Below are 19,396 nucleotides of genomic sequence, written 5' to 3' on the forward strand. Positions count from 1 at the left end.
GCTACTTTTACTTTTATACTTTAAGTAAATTTCCAAGCCTGTACTTTGTTACTTTTACTTGAGTAAAGAAGTTTAATAAGTACTTCCACTTTTACCAGAGTATTTTTTAACACAAGTATCTGTACTTCTACTTAAGCATGGAAAGTGAGTACTTTTGCCATCTCTGCTGAGATAGAAATTGATTGGTTGAATCTCTCCAGAGTTGAATTCCATGTTGTCCAGTGTTTTTTCTCCTGTAGCAATGTGCACCTTTGGATGGTCACAGTCAAACGACTCTCTGATACAAACTGCTGTCTGAGTGAATGTGTGTCAGAACTCAGGTTGGGTCCCAGTATCCAGTGTGTTGTTAGGACAACAACAACATGTATTTATATGTTTTCAATCCAAATGGTTCTTGATTCTATTCCATTCTATCTTTGATTCTATTGTTGCTATGGGACACCAGTTTGTTTATGTTTGAATATAAATTGTGAGTGTAATGATTTCTGATGATTCCTAAAATATTGCAGAAAGAACACTTTACAGAATATGGAAAGAAAAAAGATGAGCAGTAAACACAAGTATGCACCAGTTGGGACGTCATTTTCTCTAACTCCATTCACCATGTGCGCTCAGCAACTACCTAGTATTTAAGATGTGCATTTACCACAATAAAAATAAAATGATAATAATATATAGTAGTGCATCAACATTTGAACTACATGCAACAGTGTAGCCATTGGTTTACATTTACTCCATACTCATCAATTGCCTGCTTCATGGCTGGTCTTAATTTCACATTTTGCATATTAGAAATAATCTCTGGTTTTAAATTAAGGCTTCCCTAGCTGTCTGCTTTATGCCACTGTTGCGGTCAAAGGGTATTTGATTGGCTACATATTGAAACGTAATTACTCTGTAGCCTCCAGTGTAAGGCAAGTTACTTTTAAAAAGTAATTAGTTACAGTTACTAGTTACTTCTTCAAAACAGTAACTAAATTAGATACTCAGTTACAAATCATAAAAGTAATTAAAGCTGCAAGCAGCATTGGATGGGCCCTTGCTAATATATTTAGACCCAGTATCTACACCAGCAGCAGGAGTAGCATGGATCAATGGTAGCATCAATCATTGTTATTATCTTACTTCAACCCCATGTACTGACATTAACTTTCATTATCAGGTCTATGTTCCAACATCTGCTGGCTCTTTAGATCCTGAACCTCTATACCTCTAAATGGGTATGCCTCTATATAGCTGCGTATTTGCAGGATAACAAAATGGCAAACTTGTCACACAGCGCCACCAGGTTGCTGCACAATCGTAAAACTTGTGTCAATTTAGACATGCACCCGTCAACACTGACTCAAAAAGAACTCCCCTTACTGACTTTTGTAAAGGTAGACTCTTGCCAATCCCGCTGCTGTGCAGAAAACTGCAATCAACAAATTTGGCTCTTGAGACTCACCGGTAACGGTTTTCATCAGAACTGCATCATAAAATTGTGTTGTGCAGAATTAACTGGCTGCTCTGTATGTTTGTAGTGCATTATTTATGCTTCCTGAGTTCAAATACCACAAAGTCCCTGAAGTCATTATCTACTGAATGAGACATGTACCGAATGACGCCACTCCCGACCGCATATGAAAAGCATTATCTTTAATGGTTATTATTCTCTTGATGCTACAGGCTGTGGGGTTGAAATGGAAAGAGGTCACATCTTAGGTTTGTATCATTAATGACGAATAACGGCTTCATTTTACAATAACATTAATTATTAAATAAATGGCGGATATTTTGCTGCAGATAAACCTTTTTTTAAGAAAGACGTCCTTTTAGCTACCAGGGATTTATCTCAAAGCTGCAACCAATTTAACTTCAAAGGTCCCTCTAGAAAAAGTTTCAGTACGTGTCCCTTCAGTAATTGTTGTCTTTTGTAGCAGTAATTGTGTAGTTTAAATGTTGATGTCACCATTGGATGGAGTTCAAGTCACATTAGGTCTCTGATCACACGAGTGACGTAGGAATATATCTACTGCAGCCAAGCTTCACAATCTCTAAATAAAGACATTTGTGTGTTTTTTTCTCTTAAAAGGCTAACTTTTCTTCCATAGCACTATTAATTAGGTAAATTTGTTTTTTGTAAAATGCAGTTGTCATATTGATTTTATAGTGCAGTGTGTTAAGCACTGCTACCATTTCAGTTTCTTCCTCAGTTCATTTTGGTGTGAAATTTCTTCTCTGTTACATACATCAAATAAAACTTGGGATGTAAGAAAAATAATTGTAATTATATAAGTAATTATACGTAATGTAGCTGGAGATACAGTATCATCCTAAAAAGGCTGAATAATTGAGATAAGGATTTCATGGTTAAAGCCAAGCGTAATTTATTGCAAGTTTGTTTTCAAGATATAGGTTATTTCATATCAAGATATAACATGTTTTCTGTCAAGTAAATAAATAAATAGTTTATATGAAATAACCACATGGTAACACATATTTATGTATACTCCTTTTGCTTTAATGCTAGGCTAGCTACTGTACTACATTGCTACATGTAGCTGTTTAAAGATTGATCTCATAAAGAACAAAATGGGAAACTGTTCAGACTCACGTCATTGCTCATGAAAAGCATATAAATGAAGTCCAGTGACTGTGTGTCATTGTAGTTTTTTGGCTGTTGAATCATATTTGGCTTCTGAGGATGTTACAATAAATGTTATGTGGCACTTGGAAATAAAGTACCACAAACAGAAATGTTAGTTTTCTCTGAAAATGTTGAAATCTGAATGCATTTAATTTCTCAATGGTCTCCACTGAAATACTGACAAAATACCCATTGTCCTAAATCTTTTCTGGCGTAAAAACAAGTTCACATGTTCTCATTGTTTCTAAAAGATTAATCCAGCCACACATGTGTGCGGACACAGCACCAGTTTAATTCTATACTTTTAAGACTGTTAGTCAGAACTGTATTCATTTTGCACAGTGAGTCAAAGGATATGAGCCAGTCTGAAAAGCAACAGCTGGAGCCTGGCAGGGGCCATAGGGAAGAAGACCATGATTTAAAACACACAGAAACTTGGGAACATTCAGGCAACAGCAACTGCATTCATTGTTTTTAGGACATAAAAATCCAAATATCTGACATCAAGAACAAAGGCCGGGAATATAATATAAAAATTTAGTTTGTCTTCTGATTCATAAAACGCCTCATAGGTCACACCTTGAGGAAGGTTTAAACAAATGGTAAAACATTGCAGTTGACCCAGACCTCAGGAAGTCAAATTATCATAAGGGTCTGAGACGGATTTGAAATTTAATACATTTATGTTATCACATTAGGAGCATTACTAATTTTTTCCAGTGCTTTTTCCCTAACCAATAAAAAAAAAGCGTGTTCTAGGGAGGCTTATCTGACAATTTACTGCATCAGGTAAATTGTCAGGTAAATTGTCTTTAATTTCTATGTACTCTTTGTCTCCAAAGCTGAGCGATGCTGTTGTCCTTTCTCAGCAGCAGTGAAGTAAAACGCAGAGAGTTTTGTGGAGCTGATTGGCTTAATTAGCTTTGTATCAACCCATGTTGCGAAGACTTGAATGTAAAGGAAGTTTACAAATATAAAATAGTTATACAGTAGATGCTTTCTCAAAGCTATAGTGCACATCAACACGTGACAAATCAGAAGAAAAAAATTGTTAAATTGAACAAGGCTTAAAGGTGCAAGATGTACTACTGACAGCTAAGGTTTAAAATAGTTACTGCAGTATAAATTCTAAATATTGGAGAGAGTTGTCTCCCCCGCCCACCCCTTCCTAGACTCAAAGTTCACATTGGTTTCCAGGCTGAGACCGCAGAATTAACAACAACGTTGCTAGAGATACTGGCTATATTGACGGTCATAAAAGCCCGTGCTCACACAGAGCTCTGTACCCATGTGACTGACAGGGCACACTTTTTCGGCTTAGAATTACGGTAGGAACCGCTAAAAACACAACAACCGCGGTGTAATCTCCACCCGACGGACAGACACATTTCCTTTGCTTAGAATTGTAAGAACAGCTTAAAAATAAAAATATCATTACCTTGCCATCCTTTCCAGCCGACTGAACACACTTTATTAGCTTTGAATTACTGCAAAATTGCCATTGCCCGCTTGCCTGGTCCTTACGTCTATTCACAGTTAGCAGGGTTAGCAGGGTTAGCATGGCGTCGCTAGCCAGGACCAGTCGGGATCACTTTACTGGTTGTGTCTCAATTGTTTTTACTCGGGTACTTAAGCTATATAATTCAATGTGATTGGATTAATTACAGTAACTATATTACATATTGGACCTTTAAAAAAACAAATGGCACTCGCATCATATCAAGCAAGGATAACTTTCTCCATAGTTGTCACGCCCCTCCAAGCACCAATTACAATTCATGGTAAGTAATGATGCTGCATTCAAATTAATGAACGGCAAAAAAAAATGGCATACCAAGAAACATCTCATTTTAATTCTGCACGTCTCTCAGGGACAGTAATTTATGTTTGACTTGCTAAAAGAATCATTCAGTTATCTTGCAATAAACATCCCCAGTGTAAAAATTGGCTTCACTGAGGAAGAGATCAAAAGTCGATCCACATTAGCACATCAGTACAGAGGTTCAAATGAGGCTCATACATACAAAATCCACAGTTTAAAAAAAAAGGAAAAGTATTTCCAAAGCAAAACTGAATTACCAGCCACTCCGAGATGTCTTTTGTAATGACACGGACATTGAGTGTGCGGACAGGATTTGTTCTTGGGCCATTATCTCAGGCTGAAAAGTAATAACTCCATTAGCAAAGGGGGGACTGTGGTCCCGGGTTTCTGGAGCAAGGAGAAGATAGACATGGGAAGGAAAGGAAGAAAAGAATAAGTGTGGACGGAAGTAAACATAATACAAACAGCAGTAAGTAAACAATGTAAGTATTGCAAGACTTAAAAATAGGAGATGCATGAAAAAAGCATGTATCCTGTGAGTTTCAAACTCATCATCATCTCATTTGTGTATCCATTTTTACTCATTTACATTAGTAAGCTACAGGACAGCGTCAAAACCTGATCTACTCAAAAGAGAGAAAAAATGAATGCGTCATTGTACCCAGCACTTCTGGAAATGCACATTTCAAACCAAACTGACTCCCATGAGCCTCTGTAGGTTGCGGTATGTGCAAAACTTGTATAATGACGAGATGCTAAATTCTCAACAAGATCGCAAATTATATTCTCGTAATTATACAGCCCGGAGTCTTCTTGAACCCCCGCCTAAACACATCCAGACACACCAACGATGATAGCCAACCAATCGTTGGAAAGTATATGGAACGAGGGAGAGAATATCGTTCCAGTATTGAATAACTGGAGCCCAGATGCAATTTTGGAAATTTCTGATCCTCTGAAGAAAAAACGAAAATTTGAAAAACAAGTTAAAGATCCAATTTGTCAAGCCTGAAAAAAATGAAAATTGGATATTGTAGAAAACTCCCTGCTGGACTGACGAGCTGACGTCACGCCTTGGACTCACGTATTTGCGTGCATGCGCAGTTTCATTGTTCTTTTCATAGTTTGCTGCGGACACGAGCACGGTCGCTCCTGAAGTTGTACGCTACTGGTGTAAATCATATGTTGTGTTGCTGTGTGCGTTAGTGAGAACGTAAGTGCACAATATTACGCTCATGTTAGTTACATGTATGTTTAGTTCGTGTCAGTCAACATGATAATAAAGTTCTTATCATCGTTCATGATAGCATGCTAATGTTGACCAAAATGCTAAGACGATGTTGCCGACTGTACCGTTCAGAAACAGTAGTTGATATAGCGATAGATGTCTGTTACTACTGTGTTCTATATGTTTCATTATAATCCTGCTGAGGATTTACAGCTGCTACATTAACGATAGTGTCGCTGGTTTGTTTGTAGAAATGTACTTCAGCGTGTTATCCACGTGTCCCTGTTATATTCATTAATGGTCTTAGAGCACCATCTAGCGACCAATGGTTGTACCTACATGATGAAGCCTGCATGTTCATAATACCGGATTGTGGTAATTTCCATTACTCCGGTATTGCCTGATTGTTTGTATAGTAACTGTTTGTTACCTAGTAATGATACATACTGAAGAGTAAGTTGCTTATCTTTATTTGTATATGTGCATTCATTATGTACATTTGGTATTCACTGTATACATTCTGTGTTCCTCATGTTACAGGAAACCACACACCCACACATATACACACACCTTACACAACCGTGTAACGCCAACAACAAGACTGTATCTGGATATCAATAAACCTGTTGAACTGAAAACTGAAGTTGCAGCGATTCTCTTACCGGAATACATAACCAGTTCGGGGTAGCACCAGAAATAACGCACACAGACTTCACATGTGGTCCTTCGAGCCGGATATACCCCCCCCCCCCACTGCGGCAACTTCCAAGGATTACGGCGGAGAGACAGATGTCCGATCCCATCCCAGCAGAGTCAGACAGCTCCCAGGGTACCTTGCGGACTACGAGCTTGGCTATCCAGCTAAACAGCTTCTGCCATTCAAGGGATCCCAACTTAGGGGTACGGAGAGCGTACTGTGTTGTGATCGAGGTCAGCTTGACCTTGCCATTCCTGACCAAGACCTCCAGATTCGCGAAGAGGAACGATTGCAGCGGCTCGAAGCACGTTATAAGGACGGGAGTAAACAGCTGGAGAAGCTTCAGATTACAATGGACAGTGCTAAACACATGCCTTACCCACAAAGCTGCCCAGCTTACCCACTGCAATACCCTCAGTATCCACAACACTACTCCAGCCTGCCCCGGCTAGAGTTAGGCAGCCCTGTTGGTCACTGGTCGACTTCAGTTCACAGCCCCCTGGGGAATACAACCTCAGGTGTCAAAGAGCCTTTGCAGCAGTCAGCAACCCTGTTGGGTTCCTCGTCACAGCAGCCAAACCTCACGCCAGCCCAGACGGGAGGACAACATGGACAATGCCAATCCACTTATACCCTGCCAGCTCATACGTCCAGGTCACAGGTAGCTATGGATTATGCTGCACCTGCTCACCACACCTCTCTGCCTTCGCTTCTTCCTGTTTAGGATCCTGCTCTGCATCTACGGTCTGTGCCACAGTCTGCTCTACATCAGGCTCCGCTTGCCCAGCCCGACATGCTTCGGCCTCCTCTCTAGCCTCCTAATATTCCCCCTCAGCATCCTCAGCATCCTCTTCCGCCACTGCTACAGTACCAATCTTACCCTGCTTATCCTTCTTATCCAGCTGGGTTGTATTACCCGCCATATGCGCCACATCCAACAGGGCAACCACTGCTGACGCAGCCAGCTACACCTTATGCACAAGCCATCCCACCAGCAGGCCCTACAATCCCAGACATTCTGGAAATGGCCATCGCTTCTTCATATGGCATTCCGAAGCCTAAACTGACCCCATTCAGTAATAATAATAATAATAATACATTTTATTTATAATGCCCTTTACATCTCACAGGGAAATCTCAAAGGGCTAAGTACTGGTAAGGAGAGTGACTTCATAATGCTGAAGAAAGGATTGGACAGTGTGCTCGGCCCACACAAGCATCTATCAGAGGATTATAAGTACCAGGTGCTACTAGACCTCCTCAAACTACCAAACGCTTACCAGGTTGCAAAGAGGTATGTGAACGATCCAACTCCATACACTAGAGCCATGCAAGCCCTAGAACAGCGATATGGCCAGCCAGGCCAGCTTGTTCAAGGAGAGCTGAAGGCCATTCTCAACTCTCCTCCTATCAAGCCAGGTGATGCACAAGCCTTTGAGGATTTCTCATCAGCTGTTAGTACCTTTGTGGGGCTGTTAGGCACTATGGAGGGTCCCTCCAGTGCCGAGCTGAAATGTGGATCTCATGTAGACACTCTGCTTAGTAAGCTGCCTGTCAGCTACAGAGACCGCTTTGCTGAGTACTGCATATCTCAGGGGATCATCCGCAGTGGCACGGATAGTACATACACACTCCCTGACTTTGCTGTGTGGTTGGAGAGAAAGGCACAAGCTTTACAGGTATCAAGGAGGGTTACAGAAGCAACCAGGATGGAACATGTACACATAGAGCGTAAGGACAAGGTAACAAGGCCCCAGAAGTCTAAGACCGCTAACGTCTACATCACCAACCGATCAGAGACTCCTGAGCCCTCTCATAGCCATGACACATCCAGAGCCAATTCGACGCAAGGTCTGTCCCCCTCTAAGAAGCTAGAGCGTTTTAAGCCACACTGCCCCTACTGTTCCAATCAGGAACACTACCTCAGTGCCTGTTCTGAATTCGCTAAGCTCAACACAGCTGAGAAAGCTAACTGGATAAAGGAGAAGGACAAATGCTGGAGATGTGGACACGGACACAAACCGGAGACATGTACCTTAAAGAAACCATGCTCCACCTGCAATGAGCAACATCTTATTGTCCTACATGAGGTTGCACTCAAAGCCAATCAGAGTGTCCTCACAGTTAGTACTACCTCCAGTATGGTATATGTGGGCCAGGCTAGCCATCCTAGTCGTGTCCTGCTGAAAGTAGTTCCTGTTCAGCTTCACAACAGAGGTAAGACCCTAAATACACACGCCGTACTGGATGACAGCTCAGAACGAACCATTATTCTTCCGGCAGCCGCCAAACATCTTGGTCTCTCCAAGAAGGAAGAAGTTTTGCCTCTTAGAACCATTCGACAGGATGTTGTGAAGCTTAAAGGTGCTTCTGTCTCATTCGAGGTGTCGTTCCAGGCCAACACACAGGTGAGATATCACATCCACCATGCCTTTACTGCAGATGAGCTGAGTCTCGCTGCTCAGTCATGTCCAGCGGAGTCCCTCAAGAAGAGGTATGACCATCTGAGTGGAGTACCAATACATGGATTCAATAGTGTACAGCCCATGCTCCTAATTGGTTCTGACTATCCCCATCTAATCACTCCAGTATGCCCTGTGCAGATGGGACCCCCAGGTGGCCCGGTGGCCATATCCACATTGTTAGGCTGGGCTATTCAGGGACCTACTAACTTCCTACAGAACCCCACCAGAGAAGCCTCCTGCTTGCACACAGCATTCCTGTCTCCTGCTCAAGACCTGCATCAGCACGTTGAAAGGCTTTGGCAAATCGACACGCTTCCATATAGATCCGGAAGGGAAGCTGCACGTTCCAAGCAAGACCAGGCAGCTATCAACACGCTGGAGAAGCAAACCATTCGGGTCACAGTAGATGGAGTCGCCCGCTACGCTACACCCCTTCTACGCAAAGAAGCAGCACCCAGGTTACACGCTCCCCCAGCTGCAGTGATGCCACTTCTAAGAGCTACTGAGCGGCGCTTGGCACGCAGCCCAGATCTAGCCAGGGTCTACAAGGAGGAGATACACAAGCTGGTCAAGGCTGGGTACGTTGTGAAGATCAGTAGTGACGAGGCAAGTCAATCTTATGAATCATGGTACATCCCTCACCACATTGTTCACCACAACGGTAAGGCCAGAGTAGTATTTAACTGCTCGTTCAAATACCAGCAACTTGCCATCAATGACATCCTGCTTCCTGGGCCTAACCTTGGTCCACTATTACTGGGTGTACTCCTCAGGTTTAGGGAGTATCAAGTCGCCATAAGCGGGGACATCCGCGGGATGTTGCATCAAATCAGGCTCCTTCCTGAAGATCAACCACTTCTCCGCATCCTCTGGCGGGATATGGAGAGCGACCGTAGCCCTGATATCTACGAATGGCGAGTTCTACCCTTCGGCACTGCCTGCAGTCCATGCTGCGCTATATACGCACTGCAACGGCACGCCAAGGACAATAGTTCTGACAACCAAGAGGTACTGGACTCCGTTGTCAACGCTTTTTATGTAGATAACTGCCTACAGTCTCTTCGTTCTCCATCACAGGCAAAACAGCTTATTGACAAGATGAGAGCCCTGCTTGCTGATGGTGGATTTGATATGAGACAGTGGGCAAGCAACCTACCAGATGTCATTGCTCATCTCCCACCAGAGGCAAGGTCAGAGGGCTGTGAGCTGTGGTTGACTGCAGACGGAGCAGACCCCCAGGAGTCAACGCTAGGTCTCCGGTGGCACTGCCCATCTGACACCCTCGGCTACAAGCATCGTCAAGCAGTAGCCACGGAGCCTACGCTGAGGAACAAATACAGAGTATTGGCATCTCAATATGACCCTCTTGGATATATTATCCCCTACACTACGCAAGCCAAGGTTTTTATCCAGGCTCTTTGGAGGAACGAGCAAGGCTGGGACGAGCCTATCACTGGTGAACTCCTCTCTGTATGGCAATGTATGTATGTATGGGAGAACGAGTTATCTCATCTCCATCACATTGACATGCCTCGGTGCTATATGCCAATGAGCATCGATCCTGATAGCTCTCCTGTGGACTTGCATGTTTTCTGCGACGCTTCGGAGAAGGCGTACGGATCTGTCGCCTAACTGCGTGCTGAAGGAAAGGAAGGACATGTGCATGTCTCATTCGTTATGTCCAGATCTCGTGTTGCTCCCCGGAGACAACTCTCCATGCCTCGCTTGGAGCTCAGTGCTGCACTGACTGGAGCTCAACTGGCCAAACTGCTACATACTGAGCTCACCATACCGATTAGGCAGACAACAATGTGGTCAGACTCTACGACTGTACTCAGCTGGATCGAATCAGACTCGTCTCAGTATGAGGTGTTTGTTGGTACACGCATAGATGAAATACAGGAGCTCACAGATGCAACTAGCTGGAGGTACGTCCCCTCTGAGCAGAACCCGGCGGATGACATCACACGGGGAAAATCACTACATCAGCTGAGTCAACCTACCCGCTGGAAAGATGGACCTATTTCCTGTATGATCATCCTGCTCAATGGCCAGCTATCCACACGGCAAAATCAGAAGACGCAGGTGAGCTAAGGAGATTCACATTTTGTGGCCAGCTCACTACCTTTGACGCATCCACTCCTTACCCAACACAGTACAACACCTGGTCGGACCGGCTACAGGCTACTCACCAGTCCCTTCATGGGGCGGCCGCACCCCTCATGTCTGCTTCAGACCGACTGGACACTGAGGTAGTCCTTCTCAGGCGAGCACTGAGCGAGAGCTTCCCAGAGGAAATTAACGCTCTGCAACATTCTCACCCTGTCCGGCCTACCAGTCGTCTCAGTCCACTTTCACCAGAGTACGACCAGACCCTGGGCCTTATCCGAGTTGGAGGTCGTCTCCGTAAAGCTGAGGATCTACCTGAGGACGCCGTTCATCCTATTGTTCTTGCACCTGATCACCACATTACACAGCTGTTAGTGCAAGATTATGATGCTCGCTTACTCCATGCAGGCCCGGAGCAAATCTTTGCAGAAATGAGAAGGACCTATTGGATCCTCAGAGGCCGCCAAGCCATTAAGAAACACCAGCGGCAGTGTGTGGAGTGGCGCAAGTGGCGCACTAAGCCGGTGATCCCTAAAATGGCAGACCTCCCAACTGCTCGACTTCGACTTACCAAGCCCCCCTTCTGGTCAACCGGTGTTGACTGTTTCGGCCCATACATGGTCAAGGTAGGGCGGCGACAGGAGAAACGTTGGGGCATCGTGTTCAAGTGTCTAACTACCAGGTGTGTTCACCTTGACTTCCTGCCTAGTATGGACACCGACTCATTTCTCTTGTCTCTCCGCCGTTTTGTTGCACGAAGAGGGAAACCCTTTGAGATCGTACGCGACAGAGGCACTAACTTCCGTGGTGGGGACAAAGAACTCCAGGAGGCGTTTGAGGCACTCGAACCATCGCTCAAGGATAAGTTAGCAACACAGTGCATCACCTTCAGATTTAACCCGCCTCTGGCACCACACTTTGGTGGAACATGGGAGAGGGAAATTAAATCCGTGAAGGCATCTCTCCAAACCATCCTGAAAGACCAGGCCATCCCTGAGGAGGTCTTATTAACCGTCCTGATTGAAATTGAGGGAATACTCAATTCCAAACCGTTAGGCTATGCTTCATCGGATCTTGCGGATCCTGATCCTGTGACTCCTAATCTCCTGCTCATGGGGCGGCGGGATGCTTCACTGCCTCAAGCTGTGTATGGCTCCAGTGATCTACTAGGACGCCGTCGCTGGCGACACAGCCAGATACTTGCTGACCACTTCTGGGGTTAATTCACCCGCAAGTATCTCCCCGGTCTCCAACTACGTCAGAAATGGCGGAATTCCACAACATCTCTGCCTGTGGGTGCTGTCGTTATGGTGGTCGATCCACAACTCCCGAGGGCGTTATGGCCTGTTGGATGTATCACCCGGATCATCCCCAGCGACGATGGCAAGGTACGCACCGCAGAGATCGACATCAAGGGAAAACTCTATACACGCCCTGTCGCCAAACTAATAGAGCTACCAAGGATGCCCGACGACGGAGATACCAGCGTTCCTTAGCCCAGCAGTGACCTTCCCGTTACTGCGCATTCATCCCATGAATCCGGGGGCGGCTGTAGAAAACTCCCTGCTGGACTGACGAGCTGACGTCACGCCTTGGACTCAAGTATTTGCGCGCATGCGCAGTTTCATTGTTCTTTTCATAGTTTGCTGCGGACACGAGCACGGTCGCTCCTGAAATTGTACGCTACTGGTGTAAATCATATGTTGTGTTGCCGTGTGCGTTAGTGAGAACGTAAGTGCACAATATTACGCTCATGTTAGTTACATGTATGTTTAGTTCGTGTCAGTCAACATGATAATAAAGTTCTTATCATCATTCATGATAGCATGCTAATGTCGACCGTAATGCTAAGACGATTTTGCCGACTGTACCGTTCAGAAACAGTAGTTGATATATCGATAGATGTCTGTTACTACTGTGTTCTATATGTTTCATTATAATCCTGATGAGGATTTACAGCTGCTACATCAACAATAGTGTCGCTGGTTTGTTTGTAGAAATGTACTTCAGCGTGTTATCCACGTGTCGCTGTTATATTCATTAATGGTCTTAGAGCACCATCTAGCGACCAATGGTTGTACCTACATGATGAAGCCTGCATGTTCATAATACCGGATTGTGTTAATTTCCATTACTCTGGTATTGCCTGATTGTATAGTAATAGTATAGTAATTACTATAGTATAGTAATTGTATAGTAACTGTTTGTTACCTAGTAATGATACATACTGAAGAGTAAGTTGCTTATCTTTATTTGTATATGTGCATTCATTATGTACATTTGGTATTCACTGTATACATTCTGTGTTCCTTATGTTACAGGAAACCACACACACCCACACATATACACACACCTTACACAACCGTGTAACGCCAACAACAAGACTGTATCTGGATATCAATAAACCTGTTGAACTGAAAACTGACGTTGCAGCGATTCTCTTAACTGGAATACATAACCAGTTCGGGGTAGCACCAGAAATAACGCACACAGACTTCACAGATATTTTTACCCATATTTCTGATTTTCCAAATGTCCGTTTGTAGTTAGAAGATTGAACTGAATAATACACTAATTAATGAATAAAGTTCCCAATAACTTAATAAAGTGAAGAAGTCAGACAAGATAATCATCTGGGAAAAATATGTGCCTGTGTAAAATTCCACGGCAACCCATCCAATAGATAAGATATTTCAGTCCGGACCAAATTGGTGGACTGACCGATAGACGGGCTATGCCAAAAACCACGGAGCTATCACGGTTAAAACATCACTTTAGTTGCAGTGCACGTGCCCGCCAAAGTGTATTTCCAGTTAGCCTGGCAGGAAGTTGGTTAAAAAGACAAAGTGCTCTGCAGCATAGCATGTCGTGAACATTGGTAAAACCGCTGCCTGTCTGAGACGTCCACCCACATCTGCATAGCAGAATAGGGATAAAGAAAAAAACGATGATCCATCACATCTGTTCATATGGAAATAAGTTATATGATATATTCTTCATACTAGAGTTGTAGGCCTTATGTGAAGGCTGGAACAGGTCCAGAGACTTGTTACACTCACACAAAAGACTAACACTAAACCAACAGGATATCCAACATTTATTACAGCTGTAAGAAGAGAAACCTCACACATACACATGAGTTCTGCCTCACCAAAGCAGAGAAGGAAAAAATGATAGGAGAGTTGACTTTACAGATACAAAGGACATTTGGCTTTACAGATATATACTGTAGGTTGACGTTTCACAGACAAGGCCATGCATCTTCAGCATTGTTTGTCTCCCTGCTGTTCTATCTAAATCCTCCCTGGCCCACAAACTGTCTGGGAATACAAAAGATTTGCTGACGAGGAGAAAGAACTGATAATGAAAAAGGATAAGAATGAATATTGGAATTTGTCTGTGTCACATTTTGCAGTCTGAGTTGCTGCACAAACAGATTCTTAAAGGTCCACATGATTTACGATGTCACTGGCACCATCCTGTAGTCACTACGCTGGGTCATCATTTTTTGGCTTGAAGCAGAGTGCCAGAGGGTTTTGGGAGAGCATTACAAAGTATGGTGTCTGGATATAATTTGAACCCAACTGTGACATAAGGGCTCAAAGAGAGTGATATTTTAAGAGACTTGGCCAAATACATGTCCATGGGGGATTTTTAATTATGTTTAATTGGGTGAAACTGAGTGTGGCAGAATTTTCAGCAGACATTTCACAATATAGCAACTTTGGACACCGGTCTGGACATAAGTAAGCAATTTAAAATCAGTGACAAATATATATATTTTTATATATTTTATTCTCATAGTTGTAACAGTTTGCCTTGCACCAAACAGCAAGGGAAAATTACATCATGCAAAAATATAAGGTAACAGGCCGATCTGATATCTGCCGAGGTGAATACAATCCAACCCTGCTTATTTTCATTAATCCGCACCTAAATCATTCACCATAAACCCCCTAATTGCCTTTAAGTTGGTGATATTTAAATATATGTCATACCAAATCACTTAAAACAAGATCATTATCATAAAAGAAAATCTGGTGAAAGTGTTTTTGGGTGGTAAATGTTTCTTTTACACGGACTACAACTCATTACTAATTAATTAATTAACCGCAAGCCTGTCTGAGACGTCCACCCACATCTGCATAGCAGTATAGTGCAACAAAAAAAAAAAATCCATCACATCTGTTCATATGGAAATGAGGTGTATGATTTATTCTGCATTCTAGAGTTATAGGCCTTATGTGAAAGCTGGAACGGGTCCAGAGACTTGTTACACTCACACAAACGACTAACACTAGTAATAAATGAATTAGTTAAATTAAAAAATGATCATGACTGGGTTGCAAATCCAACAAGTTCTTAAAAGAAATTAATTTGATTCATTTGTTGAAACCGATTTCTATATTTTATGTACAATAATTAATTAAAACAAATAAAACATTTATGCTTTTACAACAGTCAACTAGGCTACTATGGGTTTTACTTTATATAGGAATAGATTTTCTTTTTAAGCTATTGTGCGTAGCTTCTATCTGCTCCAGGAGTAATGACTACAACTGTTTTTGCATCCATATAACGCAAGCATCCACCCCTCCTCCACAGTGTTGCTGCTTAGCCACGGAGGACATGGAGCATTAAAAAAAACATGATGGACTCTTGAGAAGAGGTAACTTATTGTCACTGAAGCTTCTACATGCAAAAGTTGCCGGACTACACCATTTACTAAACACAGCCATACTGAGAAATACAAAGGGAGTTTTGTGGAGCTGATTTCAGTTTATTAGATCTGTATCAACTCATTTAGCGGATCTTCACTAATATAAAATAGTTGCCAAAGATCATGTCACCAATCATTTACGCAACTTGGACTGAGTTTTATGACCACCTTACAACAAACCAAACAGACGATGGGACCGCCAACCAACTCCAGCAAGACTCTCATGATTTCATTCAGAATTTGGAAAATAGTATGCAAACATGGAATCGCTGGAAAAGTCGTTCATTGTAAGGTCGGCATAAGTTGTGTCAGAAAAGTGGTGATTCAACTCTAAGAAGGTGCTTTTGTTGCAGTGTTGTGCATTTTTATCTCAAACTTAAGTCTCCAAAAAACCCAAACCGTTAAGTAAAGACCAATACCTCACTGACTACATCAACAAACATTACTATTCATGACAGGACCATTGTATCAGACTGGATTACACTGCACAAATGTGGTTTTAGTTGTGTTCACTCCCTGTAGGTGTCACAGCGACAACTCCATCTTATAATAACCAGTCCTGTCTTTTCAGACCCTGTCATTCCCCGCCTGAACAATAGTTGCCGGTTGATTCCCACCACTCCCTAGTCTTCAGGTCATCACCTGCCAGCAGCACACCTGTCCCTCATTCCCTATAATCAGGCATGTGCCCATAGACACTGGCCCCAATGTAGCATTAGGTCATTGGGTTTCAGAAAGGCAAAATAACCCCTTGTTTGCAATCACAGGAAGCACTCTTTGATTCAGATTGCTGAATCACACAGCTCAGTTTAGGAAGTATAGGTTTGCCAAACTGGGATCTTATCCCATTTTGGCCAATTAAGCTCAAAGTTGGACGCACGTTATAACAAATTAGGTTGTTAAATGTTGATATGTATTGTTAAACTCCAATTCTACCCAATATCCAGACTCAGGGGAACGGTCACACTGCAGAGAACAAATAACTGGATTGTATTTTTGCGTTTAAGCTTTAATCCAAGAAAAGAGGGAGGTCACCAACAACTCAATTTTTTATGATAATGTCCCATGTGAGTAGGTGGAGTTTTCTTCTCTTCAGAGTACTTTATGTAAATGTAAACATGCCACAAAAGATTTCAAATCAAAACAAGATGGACACACCCTAAACCCTTAACATGACTTAATTTTCCATTGTCCTTTTTGTCTGACACCACATTGATATTGCTTGTGTGGTATAATGTCACAGGGCAGGCACTGTTAACTTCTCCAGGCTGCCACTCTGGTCTCTGACAGCGTAATGTATTTCCTGTTCTTAGTGGGGCTGGTACTGCAGGTTTCTGATAAAGGTGGAGTTGCAAACATGCTGACACATCATATTAATGTTGAAGCATGAAGAAAACGTGTAATTGTAAAATCTTCAGAAACGCGGGAGCAACAGTGACACTGAGACAAGGACTTAGGAACAGACAATGTTGAATTATATAATGAGTTTAGCACTTAAAACTCATTCTGCTCTGCCCAAGCTTTAAGTTATGCAGGTCGCAACAGTTGGTGCAGTATACCCGTGCTGTGGAAAAATGAGAGACTCCTCAGAGGTAAGTGATGGTGTATAGTCTGCTGTTTCCACTGGAAAGATTAGGCACACACTGAATGGAATTGTGGGTTTAGCAAATTAGATCGCTTTCAACATGTAAGTTCTTGAGATATAAGATAACATTTATTCTTCCCCCGGGGAATGCTTTTGTGACTCTTGCGGCTTAGGCACACTGGAAAAGTATTATAATTTAATTTGAATAGCATTTCTTGGATCAACATCTTAAAATGTGTTTTTGTAGCAAATTTCACAACTTTGCTGTCAGTACAGTTATAATCAGTGTAGTGAAATATCTAGACAAAGTAATAGGTTTAAACTGAAACAAAGCTTTTCAGCTCTCATTACTCAACAGGTGACCATAACATGCATTTCTATTTCCTTTCAATTTAACTAGACTTGTAATTTGATGCCAGCAGGCGACTGAAGTGCAGGTGGTCACTAACAGAAGCTCAGCAAACACGTTTTTATGTCTCCTGAATTCATCTTGCCGCCAACTACACAGGCCAGACATATGCTTTACAATTGAATAACTGTTTTATAGTTGGATGTGTTTAAACTGTAGTGGAGAGTGAAGAAAAGATATATCAGTAAATAACTGATGTAGCCTACCTTTATATTAGGCTATGTTATAGGCAGTGGAGTGAGAAGTAAGAATAGCAATACTATAATGGAAAAACACTCAGAAACAAGTATACTGAATAACTTATTATTGAAAAAAGAATGATAATAAAAACATCCCATTCACGGCAACTCTGCACTATTTTTTGAGCCATTTGATAAGAGAATGCCTATAAATCTGTACATGCTTTCATTATTTGGAAAAAACAGACGGTTACCAAGGAAAAAAGCATTCTGAAGAACCTACATCTTATTTTGTATCTAATTGTTCTCCAAATGTCTTCACCATACTGAAACCAGCACACACCAAATATTGAGGGTGACTCATTTTCACTCCTATGGAGCCCCGGAAGGGTCACAGCAAGAATTTTTGAGGGGACTAGTTTCAATATGTTTCTCATTCTTTCGCAATAAATTGTGTTTCCTCGCGATAGGTTTTGTCTTACCTCTCAAAATATTGCATTCCCTCACAACATTTATTATTAACAATTTCTTCTTCCATTGCTTTGGCGCCATGTGTCTGTTTCCATTCAGCTGATTCATATGTCACAGTATGGATCAGCCCGTTGAATTTTACTTTGAAATGGGAATGCTAATATACTGCTTAATGTACACATTCATATTTGTTCTATAATCAATATTTCTTGAATGTATGAAAAGATCATTTCCAATGTCAGAGATGTTGCTTTTGGCGATGAATCCATGAATCAATGAATGAATTATCAGAGAACCTGCAGCTCCCCTCTGCCGTGTGAGCATTATAGAGGAGAGGAAACGCAAAACATACTGCAAGGGAACACAACAAATTGCGAGAGAACACAAAACAGATTGCCGTGAACCTTCCAGGGCTCTGTACACTCCTGCCACCTAAAAAGAGGCCAAAAAAATTAAGTTTTCATAACACAGGTAGGTTAGGAATTTGATGTAAAAACAGCATTAATAATCTTGAAACCTATTTTTGTTAAACCATGCTGCAGTAGAGTTTACAGAAGGAATGTTTAGCTGACAAATCTGCTACATTTGAATCCATCCCAAAATAATCCGGGCTGCTTTGACTGCAATCCACTAAGGAAGGCCATACATCCTCTGAATGCCCTGGACTTCTAGTTTGTGGTCATAAAGTTTTACGAGACTGTGATTAACCTGGAGGTCACAACAGGTCATTTTAAACTGTGTCGTCAAATAAAAAAATAAAAATGGCCTCACTGCAATGAAATGGCTAGTATGGGGAGTAACATCCTCACACATGACTACAATTGGGCTCTTTGAATCCATAAGAGACTCTTATTTCCAGTGAGACTCAATTTATGCAATTTCAAGACTGTTTAGAGACCCCGGTATACAGAAATATTCAAATACACCATTTTAGAATAGGTGAATATATTGGGTTTTTGCTGCATGTTTTTTGCCCAAACCTGCAGGATTAGCATGAAGAGGGCATGTGTTGTGGTGGGGCCCGGCTGACCGTGAGTCTGTCCTTTTTATTTAATTTTTGTGTTTTTGTTTTTTCTTTCTGC

General features: G+C 42.2%; 1 protein-coding gene across 1 annotated transcript; it reads left to right on the forward strand.

Moving 5' to 3' along the window:
• The first annotated feature begins 6,842 nt into the window (after window positions 1-6,842).
• Window positions 6,843-10,473, forward strand: LOC117948085. The gene is made up of 2 exons (XM_034877553.1): window positions 6,843-7,452; window positions 7,526-10,473. Exons 1-2 carry the CDS (start codon window positions 7,401-7,403, stop codon window positions 10,471-10,473), a joined length of 3,000 nt encoding a protein of 999 aa, XP_034733444.1. The 5' UTR covers window positions 6,843-7,400.
• Window positions 10,474-19,396: the final 8,923 nt, after the last annotated feature.

The sequence above is a fragment of the Etheostoma cragini genome, chromosome 1, assembly GCF_013103735.1.
Source record: "Etheostoma cragini isolate CJK2018 chromosome 1, CSU_Ecrag_1.0, whole genome shotgun sequence".
Lineage (NCBI taxonomy): Eukaryota > Metazoa > Chordata > Actinopteri > Perciformes > Percidae > Etheostoma > Etheostoma cragini.

What these genes read in the sequence shown, in the direction of transcription:
- LOC117948085 (XM_034877553.1), top strand. Translation starts at nt 7,401, where the DNA reads ATGGCCATCGCTTCTTCATATGGCATTCCGAAGCCTAAACTGACCCCA. An exon ending in GCCTAAACTGACCCCATTCA is followed by an intron (nt 7,453 to 7,525) that starts GTAATAATAATA and finishes TCAAAGGGCTAA; the next exon opens with GTACTGGTAAGGAGAGTGAC.